General features: G+C 31.0%; 1 protein-coding gene across 1 annotated transcript in view; it reads right to left on the bottom strand.

The window, feature by feature from the left end:
• The window catches only part of RUNDC1 (RUN domain containing 1), a gene marked incomplete at its 5' end in the record, with an annotated part of 43,755 nt that extends 24,077 nt beyond the window's left edge, over positions 1–19,678 (bottom strand). The window contains 8 exons of the mRNA XM_012939981.2: positions 1,390–1,525; positions 2,758–2,820; positions 3,770–4,056; positions 9,409–9,499; positions 10,551–10,706; positions 16,039–16,146; positions 17,155–17,283; positions 19,415–19,678. Coding sequence (XP_012795435.2) covers positions 1,390–1,525; positions 2,758–2,820; positions 3,770–4,056; positions 9,409–9,499; positions 10,551–10,706; positions 16,039–16,146; positions 17,155–17,283; positions 19,415–19,678 — 1,234 coding nt within the window. The remainder of the gene's footprint in view (positions 1–1,389; positions 1,526–2,757; positions 2,821–3,769; positions 4,057–9,408; positions 9,500–10,550; positions 10,707–16,038; positions 16,147–17,154; positions 17,284–19,414) is intronic.
• Between the last annotated feature and the right edge of the window lie 1,201 nt (positions 19,679–20,879).

The following is a 20,879-nucleotide window of genomic DNA, read 5'->3' as shown; positions in this document are numbered from 1 at the left end:
TTCCTCCTTCTATGGAACAAAAAGCACCTTCGCACTAAAACTCATATTTGTTTGTTTTAGAAAAACATATCCATATACATACTGCGAAATCAAGACTGTTTTTTTTGACTTCTTACTTCATATGTAACCAATAGCATTCACTAAAACTGGGTTAATTACTGACAAGCTGACTGATAAAACTACGTAAAACTTCTCAGAGAAACTCGTCGACTGATGCTTTGAATTTACAAACTCCAAGTAAATATGAAGTAGACGGGATTTGAGGAATATTAAAATGAACAGAAACGTTACGTCAAAACTGGAAACACAGAATCGATAAGGTGTCTAAAACCTAAAGAGGTAAACGGATTAAACTTAAATACTCTATTGTTTGACTAGAATCGTTTCGAATCTAAACCTATCCTAGCTATTACCTTAAATTTTTGTATGAGATGGTTTTCAGTGAACAGTACCACTTTACTAACTAAATGGCTTATCCAAATTTATGGTGTAGAAATTCAAAACACTGCTCACTTATTCGTTTTACTACATTTAAGCTAGTAAACTATTATATCAAAAACACTGCTTAAACACATAATGTCATACAAAGGTGTGAAAATGAAGTCGATAGTACTAGTGATGTAGACTACAGATCTCTGATATGGCCACTTTTTGTTAGGTTCCGTTACGAACAGATCAATCATCCTTCTTTGTGTATCATCACTAAACTACATGTGAACCAGTTTTACTATCGTTCATGTATAAACATGAATTAGACACTTCTATTAGTTTGCTAAATTAGTGGTCAGAAAGTAGACTATTATTTGTCTTACCTTACTTGAGCGCTAAAATATAATTGTTCAACGGGTATACAAAGTCAGTTATATTTATTTGAATATACTACCCTGAAAACATAACTTCAGATGTCTTTTTCGAAATAACTTTCTCTGTAAAATTGAAATGTTGACAAGTCCTTAAAAAATAATGACCACCACGTCATTACATGACAATATTTTTTCGCAGTACGACATTTACCAAAAGATAATTATTTAACATCAAGTAGATTATATTTAATTAACTTTGGATAGTCTTTTCAACATAGTGATGAACTGAATATATCAACCGATATCTTATTTGACTTTTAGCACGTAGACGACTAAATTGTATATCAAGAAGTTCTCTAACAAAACAAATCATCAGGGTTTTATGGAAAGATCAAAACGGGCTAAGCATTGAATGATTATTTATCAAATACTTAATACATTGTCTAACCATTATTAATATCTATTTAAAAATTACGCGAATGTATCGCCTTAAATTTGTAAAAGTCACAGTAAGTTGATGTTTTTGCCAATTAACTGTGTTAACGAACATTTATACATAAAGTTAAACAAATTCAACATTTCTGACCTTTATGAGGAGAATGTTTATTCATGTTGAATTTTGTCAGCAATGTATCAGGATCTTGACCCAATTGACTTGCTGCAAACAGGTTGAGAAGGGTGATAGCTCGTTGAATAAGGTTAATGATAGCGAATCGAGATTTCTAAAATAAACCGAAGATGCATACTTACTATATGATACTAAGCATTATACAAGATGGAATTTGATTGTTAGTGAAACCGCGTACTAAATTAATCAGTCATGTTAAAAGTGAGATCTGTGGTAATGTTTGCTAAGCGAAATGTTAGATTTTTAAAGTTCAATCTCTGAAATCATTTGTAATTTTAGATTCTCTCCTCCATATCTTACATTAACTCCGTGATCAACTACTGTGGAACTACTCGTTCAAATTTAGACGAAAGTTCTTATAAAGTGTTCCGGTTAAGACAACTAGAATTGTTTTATTTTAGCTAATCATACACAGTGACTGACACAATGTATCATGTTTCTACAATTTTCAAATACAGTTGGATTAATTCCAACGTTCACTTTACAATTTAAAAAAATGAGATTTGAATACTGTGACTACTCATATTTAAAGGAAGTTTCGAAACAGTATTTTATCTTAAGCAAATAAATAAACTAGTTAATTCAGTTTAGTATGTAGTAATTTTACTTTTCTCATTTAAACTATTTATGATGTATATATGTCCAAACAATTCTTATTTATCACTTGAGATATATCACAAAATTGAATCACCATTGAAAGATAATACACGACAACTTTACAAGTACGAAGAAGAATCAGTTACAAAATCCAAACTTATGTCATCAACTGCAATATAGAAATAATTGATTTATGACTAACGAAATTACCACAAGTTTTCTTTACACTACAATATTCTGAACATCATTATTTGATAATAATAATAATAACAATAATAATAATAACTGAAATATAACATATACAGTAAACATTGAAAAAACTTAGGTTCCGATTTTCAACAATAAAACAAAACAGAAATAATCAGGATAGATGGACTGTGGCTACCAGTAAGACCCATAAAACACGTTATATCTTATTTAGGACTTGTCAGCTGAATGCAGTTGGACCTTATTGTTAGTTTTCAGATTGAAAATTGAATCCGGGACATTTTATCTGGAACCCTCAACGTGTTATCTAATAAGTTAAATTCAGTTGATGAACTTTGAATGGATTCACTTACTAGCTGCTATCTATTTAATTTCTAAAACTTGTGACAAAATGACTATATCAAGGGAATCTGTACAAGAAATTCATATTCCCAATAAAGAGTGATCAACATCCAGTCCTGAATATTAAAAACCCTTATTAATAACAATAATAAATACACAACAAGTCTTTTATCAGTTTACCCTGACATCACGTTTTCTATTATCTCTACGCCTTAATTCTTGTTCTTCGGTAGTGGTGATATCCTAAGAAACAAAAAAAGTAAAAAGGTTAGGGACGTAAACAAAGCTTATTTTTTCATCTTGACAGACAATTCAAACTAACATGTATGGTTAAGCAAACAATATTATTTGAAGCTCATAAAACAAATAAACAAAGTACTAGAAGACGAAAAACGACAGTTAAAATAACATCCATACAACATCAAACTTGAAAAAAAGTAAAGAAACAGTTATCAACTGATAAAACACTGCACGTATATACACACAAAGCAATAATACATAGAACAATTATTTTTAATCAACAAGTGTTTACATGAACACATAAACACATAAACATTATGCCTATACCCTGAATCATTAAACGACCTGTGGACAAATTCTGACACAATATAGTCTTCGACAAACATTTGATCGATTTTGTAATTACACTATTATACCTCTCACACAATCTGATCCATATTCATTTTGATTATAAACCACAGAATTTCATTTAACGTATAAGCTGATTCAAGTTAACACAGCATATTAGTCATCTCAACATTGAAAATTCTACTTTGATTAACAATCCTAAATTCACATGTTATAACTTTAAACAATGTGCTTTGCCTTAAATCTGGGCACTTCTTGAATTATTAATCTGGATACATAATTGTAGAACCCGAAGAGAATTTGTTGAAAAGAATATTCCTTGTGCGGATACATTAGTGTTTTAATATGATGAGGATTTATAAACGATTCTTTTATCAAAATTATGATTTTTAGAACATTATATTCAGTATGCATAGACTAAAAGTTAATATCTATTAAGCATCTCGTATGTTCTTTATAAATCAACACTTTCAATCAGCTAATGATTAAAAATCTCAAAAATAAATTCAGATTCAACTAGATCAAACACAAGCTTGATTAATGTTAACTTCGAAAATTGGAAACACAACATCAATTCAAACTGAACACACAAATAGAGAGATACCTCTAAATAGGCATCGATACCATCAGTATTATAATCATTTGTGTGACTATGTTGATAATCTGAATGAAGATGACGACTATGTCCTAATTGTACACCAGGATGGATATGTGATGAAAATATACTACTATTGTCTAGATGATGGTCATCATTATTATCATTATTTTGTGTATGTGATCTATTAGAATCATAACAACACGATGATATTTCATTATTGGCTGATAACTGTTGATGTGTACGCTTGAAATCAGCTAGTGCTTTAGCTAAAATATCACTGCATGCACCAGAGCCTAAGTGAAAAGATAACAGATTAACAAAAATATGATAATATATCATAACAATGAAATAATGCAGTGCTCAAACTGGCGTGGATTTTTATATTGATAAAAAACAATAAGTTGAAAAATTATGAAAGTAAGAGAACTATTCAATGTATAAATAGTTAATTACTTCGTAAAATAATTTTCTTTCATTCAACTAACCATTACTTAGAATAATAATGTGTAGATCAGTAAAAGAAGATTTGTAGACAAATACTACTTGCTGTGGACTATTTCAATCTTTCTCATTATAAAATAACTATAATGTTTGGTGTAAACTAAGTAGGCTTGATAAACTAATTTTGATAGTTACGGTTTAGTATCATTGATAAATTCCAGTAATTCAACGAAATTTGTCACAAACAACTATTTCTGTATACAATGACTTCTGATTAGGTAATTTTTTCGAATTTATTTTTCGTTGATACATGTCTTTATTTAAATGAGTAAAAAAAGTGATGATCTGTAATTCTGTTCACAATATTCAAGATTGTTGATTAGTAGGCTGTCATAACTTGGCTATATCCTCTGTGTAAACCTAATCTGTATAAACAATATTTAATATTCGGCAATCCATCAAATTTCCACCATCGTACTAAGCGTTAAAGCAGACTAACAAATATTCATATTAGAAACCTTAAAATTATCGATATAAAAGAGAAAATCATTGATTAGTGGTATGAATCCATTTAAAACTATTGAAAATGAATGGATAATAACAAAAATGTATTGTTCACTAGAATGTACTCATTCTTATCATTATTATGCGACGGTCGATAGTTTAGTAATAAAACTAATTTCTTTAGACCATACTGAATCATATTTACGGGGATTTATATTTTCCTGTTGATCAGTCCGTGTTGACACATATGTATACCCTCAAAGGATTGCCCCAACATAGAAATTTAATCACACGCTTTAATAACAGATTGGCAGTAGCTAGCAGTAGAATTCAGGACACACGTTCCGTTTAATTTTTACCTCATGACACTGCAACTGGGTCGTTATACAAATTATCTTTACAAAGTAGTAATAACTTCAACCTGATGAGCATCATGATGTTATCCCTAACCAATATTAACTAACTTAAAAAATATTTCTTAGATATTTCATACAGTATTAGTACTTTTGCACAACTCATTTACTGGATTCAGGTATCAATGAATTAGCTCAATAAACTAAGAATAATCATAAATTGTAGGTTATTGTTGATTAGTAAGGGAAATGAGTACTTATAATTGAGAAGTAAATTCCCATAATAATTTCGAAAAATATTGAATCTAATTTCGACTTTAGAAAGCACATAATACAGTGAAATAGTTACTTGAAAATATTTTGTTTCAACTGTTAGCATGAGCGAATGATGGCACAGTTGAAGGCAGTGACAGGACTTAACATAACAAACCGAAAAATGAGTAAAGTAGAATTGGTAATCTCATTAGGGAATGATTATTAAATCAAGGATAACTTAAATTACGAAATGATTTCAGCTAAACAACTATTGAAAACTGAGGAACAAATAAAAGTTCTCTCTACTCAGTTTGAAACATACGACCAATAAGTATTTCAATGACCTTAGAAAGACACTTAACATTTAAAAAACTTGTTATTTAGATTGTAAAACTTTACCACACTTGCTTGACATTATAAAACAACAAGAAGGTCAGTGGGTTACTAAATTATTAGAAATTGATTTCACTTAAAGTATAATTGGTCAAATGTTCACACAAAAGTGAGTTGTAATGACACAACCAAGTGAATGTAGGTAGGTGTTTAAATTAACAGCCTCTATCACACAAAATGTAAGATAGGAAACAAACAAACTGATCTCAGCCAAAGTACATATATGGAGAATTAGAAGGTCTCGTAAATAATATTGTTAAAAGAAATTGAATAAGAAACCAAAAATCAATCAGTAGTAATCATACGAAAAGGCTCTGGAGTATGATATATATATTTAAAAACTTTTATTTCCCATTATCAGTTAAAAAGTGGTCGACACCTGGGTGATCAGCACTGAATACGGTAACACAGTATACTTACATGCATACACACATTTAGGTACTGACAATAATATGATTCCCTAGAATAACCTTAAATAACTACTCACCTGCATAAAGTTTTATTACCATATGTGAAGGTACTTGTGATTTACTTCATAATTAAATCGATTCTTATAAAAAGATGAAGACAAAGTCAGTATAAAAACGTGTCAAGTAAATGGTTTTTTCCACTTGTTAATGCACTATCAGTCTACAGTTATGTCCAACTAGATAAATGTTTTGTCATATCTTGAAGCATCAAAATTAAATGACATCTAAAATAGCAAGAACCTATGATCACTAGTTACTACATAAAACATTTCAAACTGCTTAAATGATCTTATAGGACTGTGAACTGCTTTATTATTCCCTTGATTTTACTGTTGGATAGATTAACATAGATTCGTTTTTTTGTTAGTTCTTCAAAATAGCTGTAATCCTAGCTGTTCATTTAAATTGTTAAGCGTAAGTGAGCAATTCAAGTGATATTTTTTACGCTTAATCGATTTCTTAAGGTTACATTATTTCAACTGAAACATGATCAACTAAGATTGTTTTGAAGATAAATTCTAAAAGCAGTAAAATGACTTAGCACAGTAGATGGTTTAAACCATGCTTAGGTTAAAAATAGGATAGATTTTCATATTTTCACCAAATAGTCTTACGTTTTGAACCGTGTATTTATATACGATAAATTTATATTCACTTACTTAACTTATTCGTTAATATAATGAAAGTCAGAAAAAATTATGTGCATACAATCAAATTCTATGAAGAAATTCATTTTCGGAAATAAACGATTTAGTGGTAATTCAGATTAAAAGTTGTTCAAGTTCGACTTTTCTTTAATGAATGAAATTTTAACTAGTCTTTTTATTTTTATTAATTTGTCTATTCAAAGTTAATTATTCAGTTATTGTATCGGGATATTTCATTGAGCGTAATAATAAAAATAATTTATAATGGCTTAACAAGTTATCTTTCCAGTGAAATATCTATGTGATTTCCACTTAATTTATCTAAAGGATAAGTTATAATTATCATTGTTATACAATCCTTAATAAAATTGTTAAGTTCTTCTGTACAACTAATTATAAACAAACTTCTTTCCTTAACTATCAGCAAATGTTCGAATTGTCCTGATGCTGATATTCAGGACTGAATTTTCATCATTATATGTTGACATGTACTTTTATTCTGTATGGATTATCTCAGTAAAGGCACTTGGTTTTGTTGTTAGAAACGTTGGATTGTGGCTAGCACTGAAATCCAAGAAGTGTGTTTTCCCTATTTATGACTCGTCAGCTGGATTTGCCGATATACCAGTTCTGATGTTCATCCTACGACTCAAACGCGTGTCGATAGATAAAGATATTTACAAAAAAGACGTACATATTCACGTCGCGTTTGTGCTATTATTGTTTCTGTTACGGTGTTCTGAATTATACGAGTTTATATGTTATGAAGCAAGAAAATGATGCAGGCTAGAACCATAACTTTGAAATGGAAGCAGGATGACTTAGCATATTCAATGTAAGTTACAGGTTGTTAAGATGGTTAACTCCACCATTTCTTCATACAGGTATAGTTATTTATGTAGTATATTTCAGTGTCACAATACTTCAATACTCCATTTTTTAGTGCCCAAGAGTTAATTAAGGTTAAGAAAGTTTCAAAAATAGTTGTACACGAAATTATAAGCCAGATACATCTCTGAACATGCCAACTGACTTTAATCGATAAGTAGATTTCCTGTTCTATATAGTTAATTCCATACAAGTTAGATGTGAATTGGTCCTCACGTTTGACAAAAAAAAGTATATACTGACCACATATATTATACGAACTTTTCCAATGACTACGAAAAACTAGTTAACTTAGAGATTAATGTTTTTTTGCTTGCAATATTTAAATGTATCAGTTGATCTATATTTTATTACAAAATAAAAGTTTCATGTTTAAACATGCTATATTATTTACTTATACCATAAAAATAAAAGCAACAACACTATTAATGTAACATGATTTTTGTTGGCCATTAGCCAAGAACAACTGGTTGATTGTGTCAGTGTGAGCAACTTGGCACAGTTGTCTGACAGTAATACACATCATCAGATAAAAAGTAAAAAGTAATCAAGGAAATATCCGCCAAAAAATCTATCGCATTCTCTTTAGTGTAGTGAAACTCAACCCAAGTTTCAGTAAAAAATAAGAATAAAATGCCTGTTATTACACTAAAAAGGAATATTGTCATGTACATAATCCAGTTATTGTTTCCCTCAAACGAGTAAATAAACACTTTTTCACTTGATAATACATAGTAGTGTTGCCACTGTTTTGAGTCATTTTACACTCTATAAGTGCCCTAATTGAAATAAGTTCTTCAAAAAAATGTTATTTCAAATAAATCACTTGACAAATCTCGACGCAATCGCTAATATCAGTATAGGGATTTGTTAAGATTGTTAAATATTCGTAGTTTACATCACAAGCTAACTCAAACAAAACAAATTTGTAGTTGTAGAAAGTATAGAAAAATAGTAATACAGAAACAGTTTTGAATAGACTTGTGTACATCTTTCGACAATTTAGAAATTACTGTTGGATGGAATTTCATCAAATTATGTGCTTTATGAATGATGTTGTTACGACTAAATCATTAACGAACCAATAATTTCTTCGCCTCAAAGTTGAACATAAAGAAGCTTTCTGAAGATATGAGTTCATAACTTTCGTGAAATGCCTTCATATGAACCTGAAATATATCTAGACAAAGCCATACATTGAAAAATGAATCAAAGATGCTCCTGCCTGGTATTATAGTTGAATCGTCAGAATATGACAACCGTATGGTAGATTTGCGATTATAAGAATATTTCAGTATTTTTGCCAATACTCTGTAGTCAACTTATCTCAAACACAAGGTTCAAGACGCTTAAAGATAATCGGTAGAAAATCGATGCTCTCTGGGTTTTTATCCAAGGAGACTGATAGACGCAATTAACGATATGGAAAGTGGTTGGATCAAGTAAACCAGTAGATTAGTTGCAGTTATAGTGTGTAACTATCAAATAGTTAGTTATTTTCTACAGTTGCGGTGCTTTGTTCACATCAATATGTATGACTAAAGGGTACTAAAAAACTAATAGGTCAGATTCAAGCGAACTAGTGGGAAATAAACTGGCATTTTTCAGGCACAAATTCTTTATATAACACTTCTATGACTAAAAAAACCAAAATTTAGGTAAATGAAACAATAAAGAAACGTCTTATAGCTTACCGTGAAGAAAATCAATAAACCGTTCTAAATCATTCACTTGAGTTTTCAACTGTTCCACAAGTTTTTCGTTAACTTTTACAGGATTTAAAAACTGAATTGAAAAGGAAAAACTGTTAATGTAATGTCGCAGTAAGTTGATACAAGAAAAATAGGTGAATTATTCCTACGATTTACATAAAATAACAACTGACTGGGGTTTTGGAAGTTCAACTTAAAGCGATCTGATGAAAGAAACAATACAGATTACTGGAAGTAGTTTGGTAAATTTTAACGATTATCTACTTTTAAGATGCGTCGTATATATCTTTTAATCAGATTTTTAAACACGCGCCTAAAGAACAAATGTTTTGAGACATTGAATGCTTCCAAAAACATCCCAAACGTAACCGGGTAAAGTGCTACGTTTCCAGGTATTTGACACTACAAAATAAACAATCTCCACAAAACTGAATACACTACGACTTTTCTTCCCAATGTCATTAGGTTTGACTTGAATTTAGAACTTTGAAAATGCTTTTTTAAATATTAATATAAATGAGATTGAGGTTTTAGCCTGATATCATATATGATTAACTTGATAAATCTTTTCAACAAGTTAACTAACTAAATTACTGACTGCTGATCTATATATGAAATAACTTGATAAACATTTTCATAAAATTCTAGTTAGTTAATAATATTTATCCACATTTACAACTTCCATTTTTAAATCCTTCAATCAATATTAACAGGTTTTCTATATTCGGATAAGATTTAAGAATTCAAAATATGGTCGGTTCGTCACCTTTACATAACTAAGATAGACATTATGTAGTTATAATCTGAGCAGCTGACTAGTAACGTCTTTATTGTTGGAAAATAAGGTTGTGAATTCTGTAAGTTGTCCTTAAAACTGTGACTATTTTCTACTGGTAAATACTACTAGTTATAAAAAAATAAATTTCGAACTGTTTGTAGATATTAAAATATCTAAAGTTTGATAATAAAATATTCCACTAGATTAACACCAGCTTTTGTTGATAAAATAAAATGAGTTCAATTATTTTTTCTGTTATTTTTTTTCACGTTAAATTGTATGTTTGGAATAATAATTCCAAAGACATTTCATTACGAAATAATTGATAGATGATCATCGAACTCACTTGATTGACAGCCTTGTCTACAACTTGTTGCAGTTCAGCAGCTGGGAGTTTATCCACATTGGAAATATTCAATTCTAGTTTCTCTCGTAGGCCTTCTAGTACTAAACGCTGCTTCTCTAAGATAGCCTGAGTTGGCGGTTCACTTTGCTCACCAGTCTTCAAGAAGACAAAGCAACAGGAATAATACATTAAATAATATTGATTTAGATAAGCAAACAAAATAATCTTTATACAAAAAAATAATTTTCCGCATTTTAGTATCATTATCAGAACTTTAATTTTCATCTGAAAATTTACCGAACAATAACTACCGGATGATATTGGTGATCAATAACGAAAAGTCATTAAAGTTCACAATTTAAAAGGACATTTTAGAATTATCAGAAACTGTTTCTGTATAGCTGCAACTGGAATTCCGTGTGCTCCTTACATTCTTGCCATGACTAACAACTTCGCTATTAGAAACTTTTCTCTCAAAAAGAACCACTAAAATAGCTCATTCTTATTAACACAAAGTAACTCACATACAGAAGAAAATAACAACAATTGATTTTGTTAGATGAAACGAATGGGAACTATATTCGCATACTCTTATATAAAATTACAAAGGTTGGGTGCTACTTACTAATCATCCAACGAGTAGTCAAAAGTGAAATCTGGAAATAATTTTACGGGATTTAATAGATCATTATTAGTTGTTAAAAGAAGTAATGAATATTAATCCTAAATACAAGTGTAGAATATTCATCAAAAGAATCTTGAGTTGTTGTTTTGTCGACCAGAAGTAATAAAGTAAAATTAAACGAACTCACAAAAAATTCATTTGTAGAAAAATCACTACATCTGATTTGTTTCAGCTGTGTAACAGAATTACAGTGGATTGTTATTCTTATTTACAGTTTCAAGAATTACGCCCAAATGTAACTAAGGATGAATTATTTTGAAATTATATTAACTTTAAATAAGCCCACTTAAAAGGTATTTGAGTGTTAACTAAGTATTTGAATAACTGAGAAAGATGTATGACTACAAATTGAATTTATTTAGGTAATCAAATAAGTATTTATGGTTGTTTACGAGGGTCAACGAGGGCTGATGTCTACTGTTCTGTAAAGAATACAATTCATTTTTGACCATTAATAAATTCTTCCTTAAACACTAGTATAAATTGTTTTCTTCTCTCTACTATTTATTCCTACGTCTAAAGAGATTAAAATAAAACTAACTTTTGTTAATTTAAGTGCGTGCTCCAACTATTATCTCTTGAAAAGTACTCGAATGGATATTAGTAGTGTTACGATACATTTAAGGCTGTTATGACTGAAAGTTCTGTTATCACTGTTGGAGTGTAATGAACACTCCAATATATAAAATAATGAAAAATAATCCGAAACTCTGTTTTGCTCTTGAGACCGAAATACACAAGTCCAGAAGTAGTGGATACCTTCACATAACAACCGAATATGCCTGGAAGTATAGTCGTTTTGACGTAAGGTGTTTTGAAATGCTCTGATATCAAGGATTTCGCCGATATTAATTGTAAATAGAGAAGTGTAAAAATCAACTGAACTGGATTTTTCATCGTCAAATTCTTAGTGAGATATAAATTAAAGTTAAATGGCTCAAACGATCATTGAAACAATTATTAAATAAAGTCCAGAATTAGTCAGGGTTTTTTTCTTTTTACTTCTCCACATACAGTAACGTCACATAAAAGATAAAAGTCCAAATTCACAACTTTGCAGAAATTGGACCGATTTCCTGGAAATTTATGGGAAACCTTACTAAAACCCTTTTGGACATTTATGGGAAATGCGACAAAACAATATAAAGTTTCCATTGGTTTGAAGTTTCTGGTTAAAATTTCCAATGACTCTAGGGGAATTCCTAAAATTTACATTAAATTTGTATAGTTTGAGGCGATCCAATGAACTTTATAAATAAACCGATAAAATTTCCGTTGATACTGGAGAAGACCACAAAATTTGAAGCGACCTTAGTGAGAATTCCCAAAAATTTCTACAGACTCAAGAAACTGTGTAACATAAAAGAACTTTTCGATCGTTTCCTAAAGTATCCTTCTATTATTATAAATATTATAAATATCTTTTATCCTGCTATACTTCTTCGTTTGTATATGTATTGTCCTTTTGTTATTTGACAAATATCTTGTTAAGCGGAGTATAAAATCATAATCACTACATAAAATTTAAAACCATTGTGTTATAAAAGTCATTTCTTTGCTAGTAGGTATTTTTAAACAGTAAGATAATTTAATTTTAACCACCGGTAATTCGTAAACCACTCAAAATAAACCAGCACAGAGTATTTATCTCAACCTAGTTTGCAATTCCAAATGTAACTGTAATCACAGGTTGAAGATCACATGTTTACACTGTAGTAAATCCCACAATACCGCTCACTGAATGAGTCAGAATATAGTTGTTTAATTGTTCAAACTTCAGTCATTTGCTGATTTTGTTGATTGCCTATTTTTGCCCAACAGTAACTTGAATCTGTCCAAGTTGTCCTTTATATGGATTTCAGTCTTCAAATGCAGCCACATGACATATATTTCGGAAGCATCTTTGGAAATATACTTTCCGTGAAGAGAATCGCAATAAATAGATCTTAAATTTCGGAAACAAAACGAAAATCTTTTACATTTGTCTCTATATATTAAAGTGGTTCTATGTACCTGAAACTCCAGTGATAGTTTGTTTTATAATAATGGATAAAATGTTTTGTTTGAATTGAAATATAAACACACTTTTAAAACTGTTACATAACAGAAGGTAAAAGGGAATAAAACAGTAAACAGATAAAACAATTGAGAATGAACCATATGATGTTCAACTGTTTTATGTTTCATAAAAATCCAAGTTGTTATAAGCTATTTTATATAAGAAGTGAACAACACTACTTTTCTAAACTTAATTTATTCTTGTTCATAATGGTAATCGTTTATAATCAGTCAACAAGATGAATTTATTCATCATCACTTATCTATTTAAGTAGTTAAAAGAAAAATCAAGTGAACTCATATGAAATTAGATTAAGAATAAAATATCTGATGGTTATTCTTAAATACTACTCATTGATTAATAGTTAAGATTCATAATACTCAAATCTTTTGTTTTGTGATAAATTAAACAAGAATAATCGTATTATCGATTATTATCAAATAGATGAGATCGGTTGTAGGAAAAACGAACATGAAATGAATTAGTATAATACTTGTAGGAAATTTATAAAGTAAACTAAACTATAAATGCGTAGGCGTTATGGAAATATCTATATTTACAAATAAATGAAACGTAAGGTAAAAATCAATAAATGAAAATAACCAATGAAATTGTAAATAAAACTTGATGAATGAATTTTCTAGATGAATAAAATAAATGAATGAATGGAGATGTTATTCTTATTATAAAAAATGAAAATAAATCGTTTTATTATCAGAATGGGTTTTGTGGAGATTGATTGAAGTTAGACATTAACACCGTTGGATGCCGGCTCAGTGGATTAGTTGGTTAAGCACCTGGTGCGAGACTGATAGGTCCTGGGTCCGAATCTCGCGGGGGGCGGGATCGTGTATGCGCACTGCTGAGGAGTCCCATACTAGGACGAAACGGCTGTCCAGTGTTTCCAGGTTTTCCATGGTGGTCTAGCTTCAATTGACTCATGATTTCAACCAGTGAAATCGTTTTATGTTTTATGCAGGGGATTAAATTTATTTATTAATAAAAGAAGTTTAGAAATTATTGTCTACTATAAATTAAGTTTTAGGCAACTAATTCATTAAAAAGACAACCGTATTGAGAAAAAAAAAATATTGTAAAACTTGAAAGATGTTAAAATATTTCTCATTTAACGTAATCATAATCGTAAGCTAAATATTGAATTTTAATAGTATATTACTGTTAAATTTAGTATAAACGAAGTAACAATACAGTGAAATATTAAAGTAAAGTACTTTAAATTTCTTTTGAATCCGTGAGTTAAACAAGACGCAACTTAACGTTTTAAAGAAATCAGTAAACTTTCTCTCATGTATATTATTAGGCAAATAAATATTCGAAACCAGAACTTACTAAGACGAATATTTATTCAGTTAAGAGGTTATGTATAAAATGATAAATTAACTTACGTCATAAGTTAAATGACGTTTAACGTGATAGTCGTGGGAATCGAGTCTAGTGACGATACATTCTTACGTTGGTGAGGTGTGCATTTTTAATGGTCGACCTCTTCTAACCCCACCCCACCTTGTGGGAAGGCAGCATCGCTGTTATGTTGGTTGTCTGAGGGAAGCACCATACTGCCGATACACCTCTATACAGTCAGCTGTACGACTTCGCCCTCAGACCTTGGGTCTTCTGCTTTTAGTGTTATCATTCTCCAACCGATCTCCCTGTAGAACCTTGAGGAACGATTGTTCCAGCCAGTATAGCTCGAATGATTCACTAGGATAGGTAAACTCAACCACCACGTCAAGGTAGTGGTAACGGTTGGAACTTCAATTAGATATCTTATATTAGTAATAGTCATAAAACTATCATAGCTAGTACGAACAGATTAAATGTCAAATTACGTTTATCTAAGTAGCATAATTAAATATCGATTGTCAAGAATCAAAGTTCAATGAATGCAATCGTTGACTGGTATTTTCAGTCGAATTTCCTCTAAATAAAACCAAACTAACTAGTTATTACTTCATTTAACCAATACTTGCTTAATATGGAAACCCTTGGAAATTCGTTAAGGTTAGATTCACTTTAAGTATTTTCATCAGTATGTTATTGAATTATTACTCACCAGTACTGGGCAGTTTGTAGATAGATGAATTGATATAGGTAAATTATAGGATGGAGTGTCAAATCTTCAACTACAGATATCTGTACTTTTCTGAGTAACCTAGAATTCCCTGACATATTAAGACAAGAATAACATTTTAATACAATCGTTTTTAAATTTTATATCAGATACTTACTTGGTTGGCTTGCGTGCATGCTTCGTGTTAATATATGATATTGAATACGATTTACAGAATACTTTTATCTGATGCTACAACTCATTAATTCACACTAATAAGTACTTATTAAGTCAATTAACAAAATATGAATAACACTCTAAGAAGTCAAGTTACCACAAAAGTTGAATTTGAAAAGGAAAAGAGGTGTGTTGATCAAAATTCGCCGATCATACGAGTAAAGAAACAAAACGTAAGTTTTTTCAGACCCATAGCGATTATGAATACTAAATTATTCGGACAAAAGGACTTAGTATTACTATGCAATCCAAAGGAAGTTCGTTTTAACGGCAGCACTTAAACTTCAAATACTTAAGAACCATTTAGATTGCTAAGTAGAATATGAATCAATGGACTTCAGACATAAAAGAGGAAATAATGTTGATGTTAAAACTACTGAGAACATCAGAAGCATAATTGTAAGAAATGGTTGTTCTTAGAACAACAAAAGATTACCTCATAAGCGAATCTTTCTAGGTCATCAAGATGTCTTTTCAGCTGTTCAATCATTTTCTGAGGCCGTCCATCTAAACTTGAAGTACATGCTTGGGATTCTGAAGATAACTAAATGTACAGACATATATATATACATACCCATTATCAAAATAAAAGTCTTTAAAAACATCGAATAACAACCTATAGATATGGTTAACTATTCAGAAACATTATCAAGAAATTAAAATATTTTATACAGATTTGCTTATCGAGTTATATTCGGGATTAAAACTATGAAGCTCTCCTTGATCTAAGTGAGGATTCAGTCTCAAAAGTGGCCGTGCGTCCAAATAATACCAACCAAACTTTATCAGCTGTCTCCCAGTCTTTTAGAGCTTCTACAAGTTTCGTGAAATAAAGTTTAATAATAACTTTTGACGTGTGAATGGCATTTAGAATAGTAATGCTGTAATGAACAACATTTCTAAAAGCATTGATAGCAGCAATAGCAAAAATGTGAAAACAGCATTTTTTGTACTACTCGCTTCATGAAAATTACGTCTGTTGTGTGATAACTCATGTGTGACTGGAGTTCAAAACGATTCACGTGGAGTGAAAAAATCTCAGCACAATTCAGCATAAACCGTAAAAGCGCTTTTTAAAGGGAGATTTTAAAATATCCAGCGAATACTATCAATGCAAAGTGAGTCACAAAAGCTTTTATAATCCTATCGTATTTATTGTTCATAACGTGTAATAGCTAAGTAAAAATAAAAATAAAAACAAAATCACTAATGTCATAAAAGATGAAACCATCAGAACTTAACAACTTAATGGTAATAGCGATGAATATTTGCAGATGCGATGCTTTGAACTACTCTCAGTATTTGAAGATTACCGAAATACCTTTTTTCTATCAGCACTCAGAAGGATTTTCACTAACGTATAAAGTTAAATCAAGTAACATAACTTTCATTTTATACGACATCTAAATGTCTCGCAGTCATAGGCCAAATGTCAAATAAATAAACTATTCTCATCTCCAAACTGCAGACCTATACGTACAATTTTATGATGCTCCCAGATTCGGGTTTACCAAAAAATATAAAATAACTTAAAATCGACCACAGAACTAACTTTACTGCATTGTTCCGCCAGTGATTGTAGGTCAGGGATTCCTCTGGAGGCAAATTCCTCGAGAGACTTAAGCATGAGATCTCTGCAATCAGACTCAGCATTTATTACTTGCCCTAGACGAAATTGCACCTGTAAAATAAGAATATATGTCATTTTTACAGTGACTTGTAATGATATACCCAGCATGAAGATGGTCAGTTATTGATTAGCACCATGCAAAAATCATAGATTTAATCAAAAGACCTTCAGTGCCAAAAGTTAGATTTTTTAAGTAGATTTGTGGATAACTTTCCATTCAATAAAAATGTAACATAGATATTTCATATATTATAAATCAAACTGATATGAATACATAAAATCTTAATCCACAGACAATGATGGAAAAATACATAAGCTAGGTAAAGACGATGAAAAAAGTAATCACAAATGATTAAATTTATGTTTACTAAACGGCTCCTTCTAAATCTAGAAGACGTTAAATGAATATTTTCAAACGTTTTCCTGCAGTGAGAATAAAGTTTTTTTCACCTTGAAGTTCAGCTATGATACACTTGCTGTAACCCCTTGCCAAGAACAATGTAGCCAATATCCATGGTGTCATTAAAATATATACTTTGTGTTTTTTGTTTACATACAAACTTAAAGCTACTTTCCAGAATGCTAATAATATCTCACCAAAGAACAATCCTACCAAAATAGATACAGATTTTTAAATCAATGTTGCACAACCCATATTAAATACCGAGCGATCAAATAAATAAATGATCTAGTAGTGAACGGATTCGCAGGTATAAGAAAAACAAAAAAGTTTTGAAATGAACATACAAATGTCACTTTCTCTTAAAAACCAGTAGAACATCTCGAAAAAGAGGAAATATTTATAAAGTAGAGCTCATGTTCAAAATTCTTAAAAAGACTATTTGTCTTAGCGACGAGGGACATTTTTTAATGAATGTACGATAAATTAACGGGTTGAACTCGAAGTGACACAGATATTTGACGTGAGTAAGATGTTTGCTCATCTAGGAAACTGGTTCTTACATCTATAAAACTTAACTTCGTGGTATTCAAGAATTTCGACCTTATATGATCACTAAACATCTGCCTTAATCTTCGCTTCAGCAATTTTGTGTCATAGTTTCCTGCTAAAGCACACAACGATATTTAACATTGGACTTGAACTTTTTATCTAGGTAATTTTGTGTTTTGCGTGAGAATTACCGGTTCTTGTTTGGATCACTTTTGAATTTATTAGAGACTGTGTGAAAAGACTGAAGCTGTGATAAACTAATTTTCTGGTTAAGCTAGAATTTTGTCCATTCATCTAATAGCATACGGTTGTGCCCAAAGCTATCTTCGAGCTTACCTAATTGTTACTACCTCCCTGAACATTTTAAATGAGATAAACGAATAGCTTCTACCTAGATGCAGCACTAAAAAATAAGAAAGTTATGCGTGACTACCTGATTGATTTCAGAGTCCCAAATTCCCAGATGTTAGCAAATCATTAACCAGGTAGAGATCTATGCACTTAGGTTCGAGCAACAACATAAGTGTAGAGAATAAAACCATACGTTTTTATTTCATCGTAGAACGCGAAGTGACTTTATATTAGTATTATATATGTTAATCATTTAGATTTTAGCAAGTCTCATATTTCTTTCCAGAAATAAACATCTATTGGGCCGTTACAAGAAGAATTACAAACCGTGAACAAATAAACTCAGTGTAATTCTGTTCTACTCATCTAGTAATTAATGACTGGGACACACTACGCGAACATTCGGTAACGGCCTCAAAGAGCGGACACTTACAATAAGCTGGATCTTCTATGGAAAAAAGCCGAGAGAACTAACAAATGCTAACTGACTTACTATCCTTGTTACTGAAGACTGATACTACTCGATTGTCCTAACCTAATATTGGTAAGCGAAGTTTAAAATTGTGGCCAGATGGCTGAAATTCAATTGCTTAAACCGTTGAAGGACCGCCTCGAATTTTATAGATGGCCATGTTAAAAAGAAATAAATCGTCGGTAGTGTAGATTACTAACAACAATATCTTGACTCAAAACCTGAGGAAAAGACATTTGGTGGATAGTAAAAACAAGATTCACTTATTAAATAATATTCTCTTTACCTACAAAATACAAATGTTGAAACAATGACGAAAATTCTATAACTTCCAAATAAAACTCCTCTTATACATATAGGAGGAGTCGTACTCAGAAGTTAGCATAACACATTTGTTGGAAAATTACCTGGGCGATGTGAGAAGTAAAAGCCATCAACAAACTGTTGAGGTGTTCATTTTCTATGGCTAGGCGGGATAATTCAGACTCATGGTCAAATTCATTATCTACGTGATTCTCTTCAAACGCATGATAACCAGGTTCAGGACTTGCGTTTGCACCGAGAGGTGTCCATCTTTCTTTGGGGCGGCCATTTTCTTCCACGAATGAGAACACTTCTTCACTACGAGGAGTACAGTTAATTTGATGGTTCGATGATTGTATAAGACTCATATTTGAAACATAAACACGCAGTTACAGAAAATCAAGCTGATTAACCCGCTACTAACCCTGATACAAAGTAAACCATTTTGACTGGTTTAAACGCATTCTGTCCAAACTTCGTTGGGCAGAAAAATGACAGACATTTTGTATTTAAAGCACGTGTCTCAATTAGCGAAAAGTCCCTTCATTACAGAAAGATACTCAGTATATTTGATTACCTCAGAACATGAGGAACAAAACAATAAATAACTAATAGGATGATCGAGTAATAAAACCTAAAGTTGCCTACTCCTACTCCATTGAAACTAAAGATAATGTCAACAACTCCTCCAAAGCAATCAAAGTAATTTGGATTCTCGATTGCTTCTATGGTAAGTGTTGAAGATCATGTAAAATGTGACCATCACATTTCGTAGAATTGTGGAAGTTAAATCAAACTTTGAAGGCGTCAGCAGACAGTAAGCACTACAATAGAAGATTCCAAACGTTCATAGTTTGATAAAAGAGGTCAACTCTCACACGCTAATAATGTAATCCTGGATTACTTCTTTCTCCGATCACTATTCCTGGGTATAAATAGGAAGCTAAGAAATAGTGATAATAAATTTCTGGTTCGTTATGTGTCAATCACCACTTAAAATGCAGCAGGTTGACCTTTCTTAACCACCACTCCTTCTGTTTTCACTAACTGGGAGTATGATCACAGCTGTTCAATACTTTTGTGCCCTTTGTGTTTACTTGTTATCTCTGTTATAACTCGTAGCCTTGAGAGTTTTTACGGGATTGTTACTGACCATTTATCTTTTCTTTATTTAGTTGTACTTTGTACAGGGTGTTTTTTTATATGGACGCATTATTGCACGCATAAGTCTATATTCTGGTTGCTTACGTTTTACTTTAACTGTTATAGATTAATCGCTTACGTTAAATTATATATTGTACATCCTCCTGCCATTGCTTGTGAATCTCGCTGTTGGTTACCCTGTAAGACTCCATAAATGACTCACGGTTTGACACTCTCATGCAAAAGGTAGGCCAGAAATGCATGTAAACTGGATTCATATTTAGTTAAAACAATCCTCAACACTATGTTTCGCCATTTTTTAAGTTTTTATGAGATTCGTTATCTGTAACCCGATGACCTGGGACGAATTGTTTTGTAGCGGTAAATAAATCCCCCAAATAAATACCTCGTTAAGTTTTCGACATT

Source organism: Schistosoma haematobium, chromosome 4 (genome assembly GCF_000699445.3).
Source record: "Schistosoma haematobium chromosome 4, whole genome shotgun sequence".
NCBI lineage: Eukaryota > Metazoa > Platyhelminthes > Trematoda > Strigeidida > Schistosomatidae > Schistosoma > Schistosoma haematobium.
This window is presented reverse-complemented; position numbering and strand designations above follow the sequence as displayed.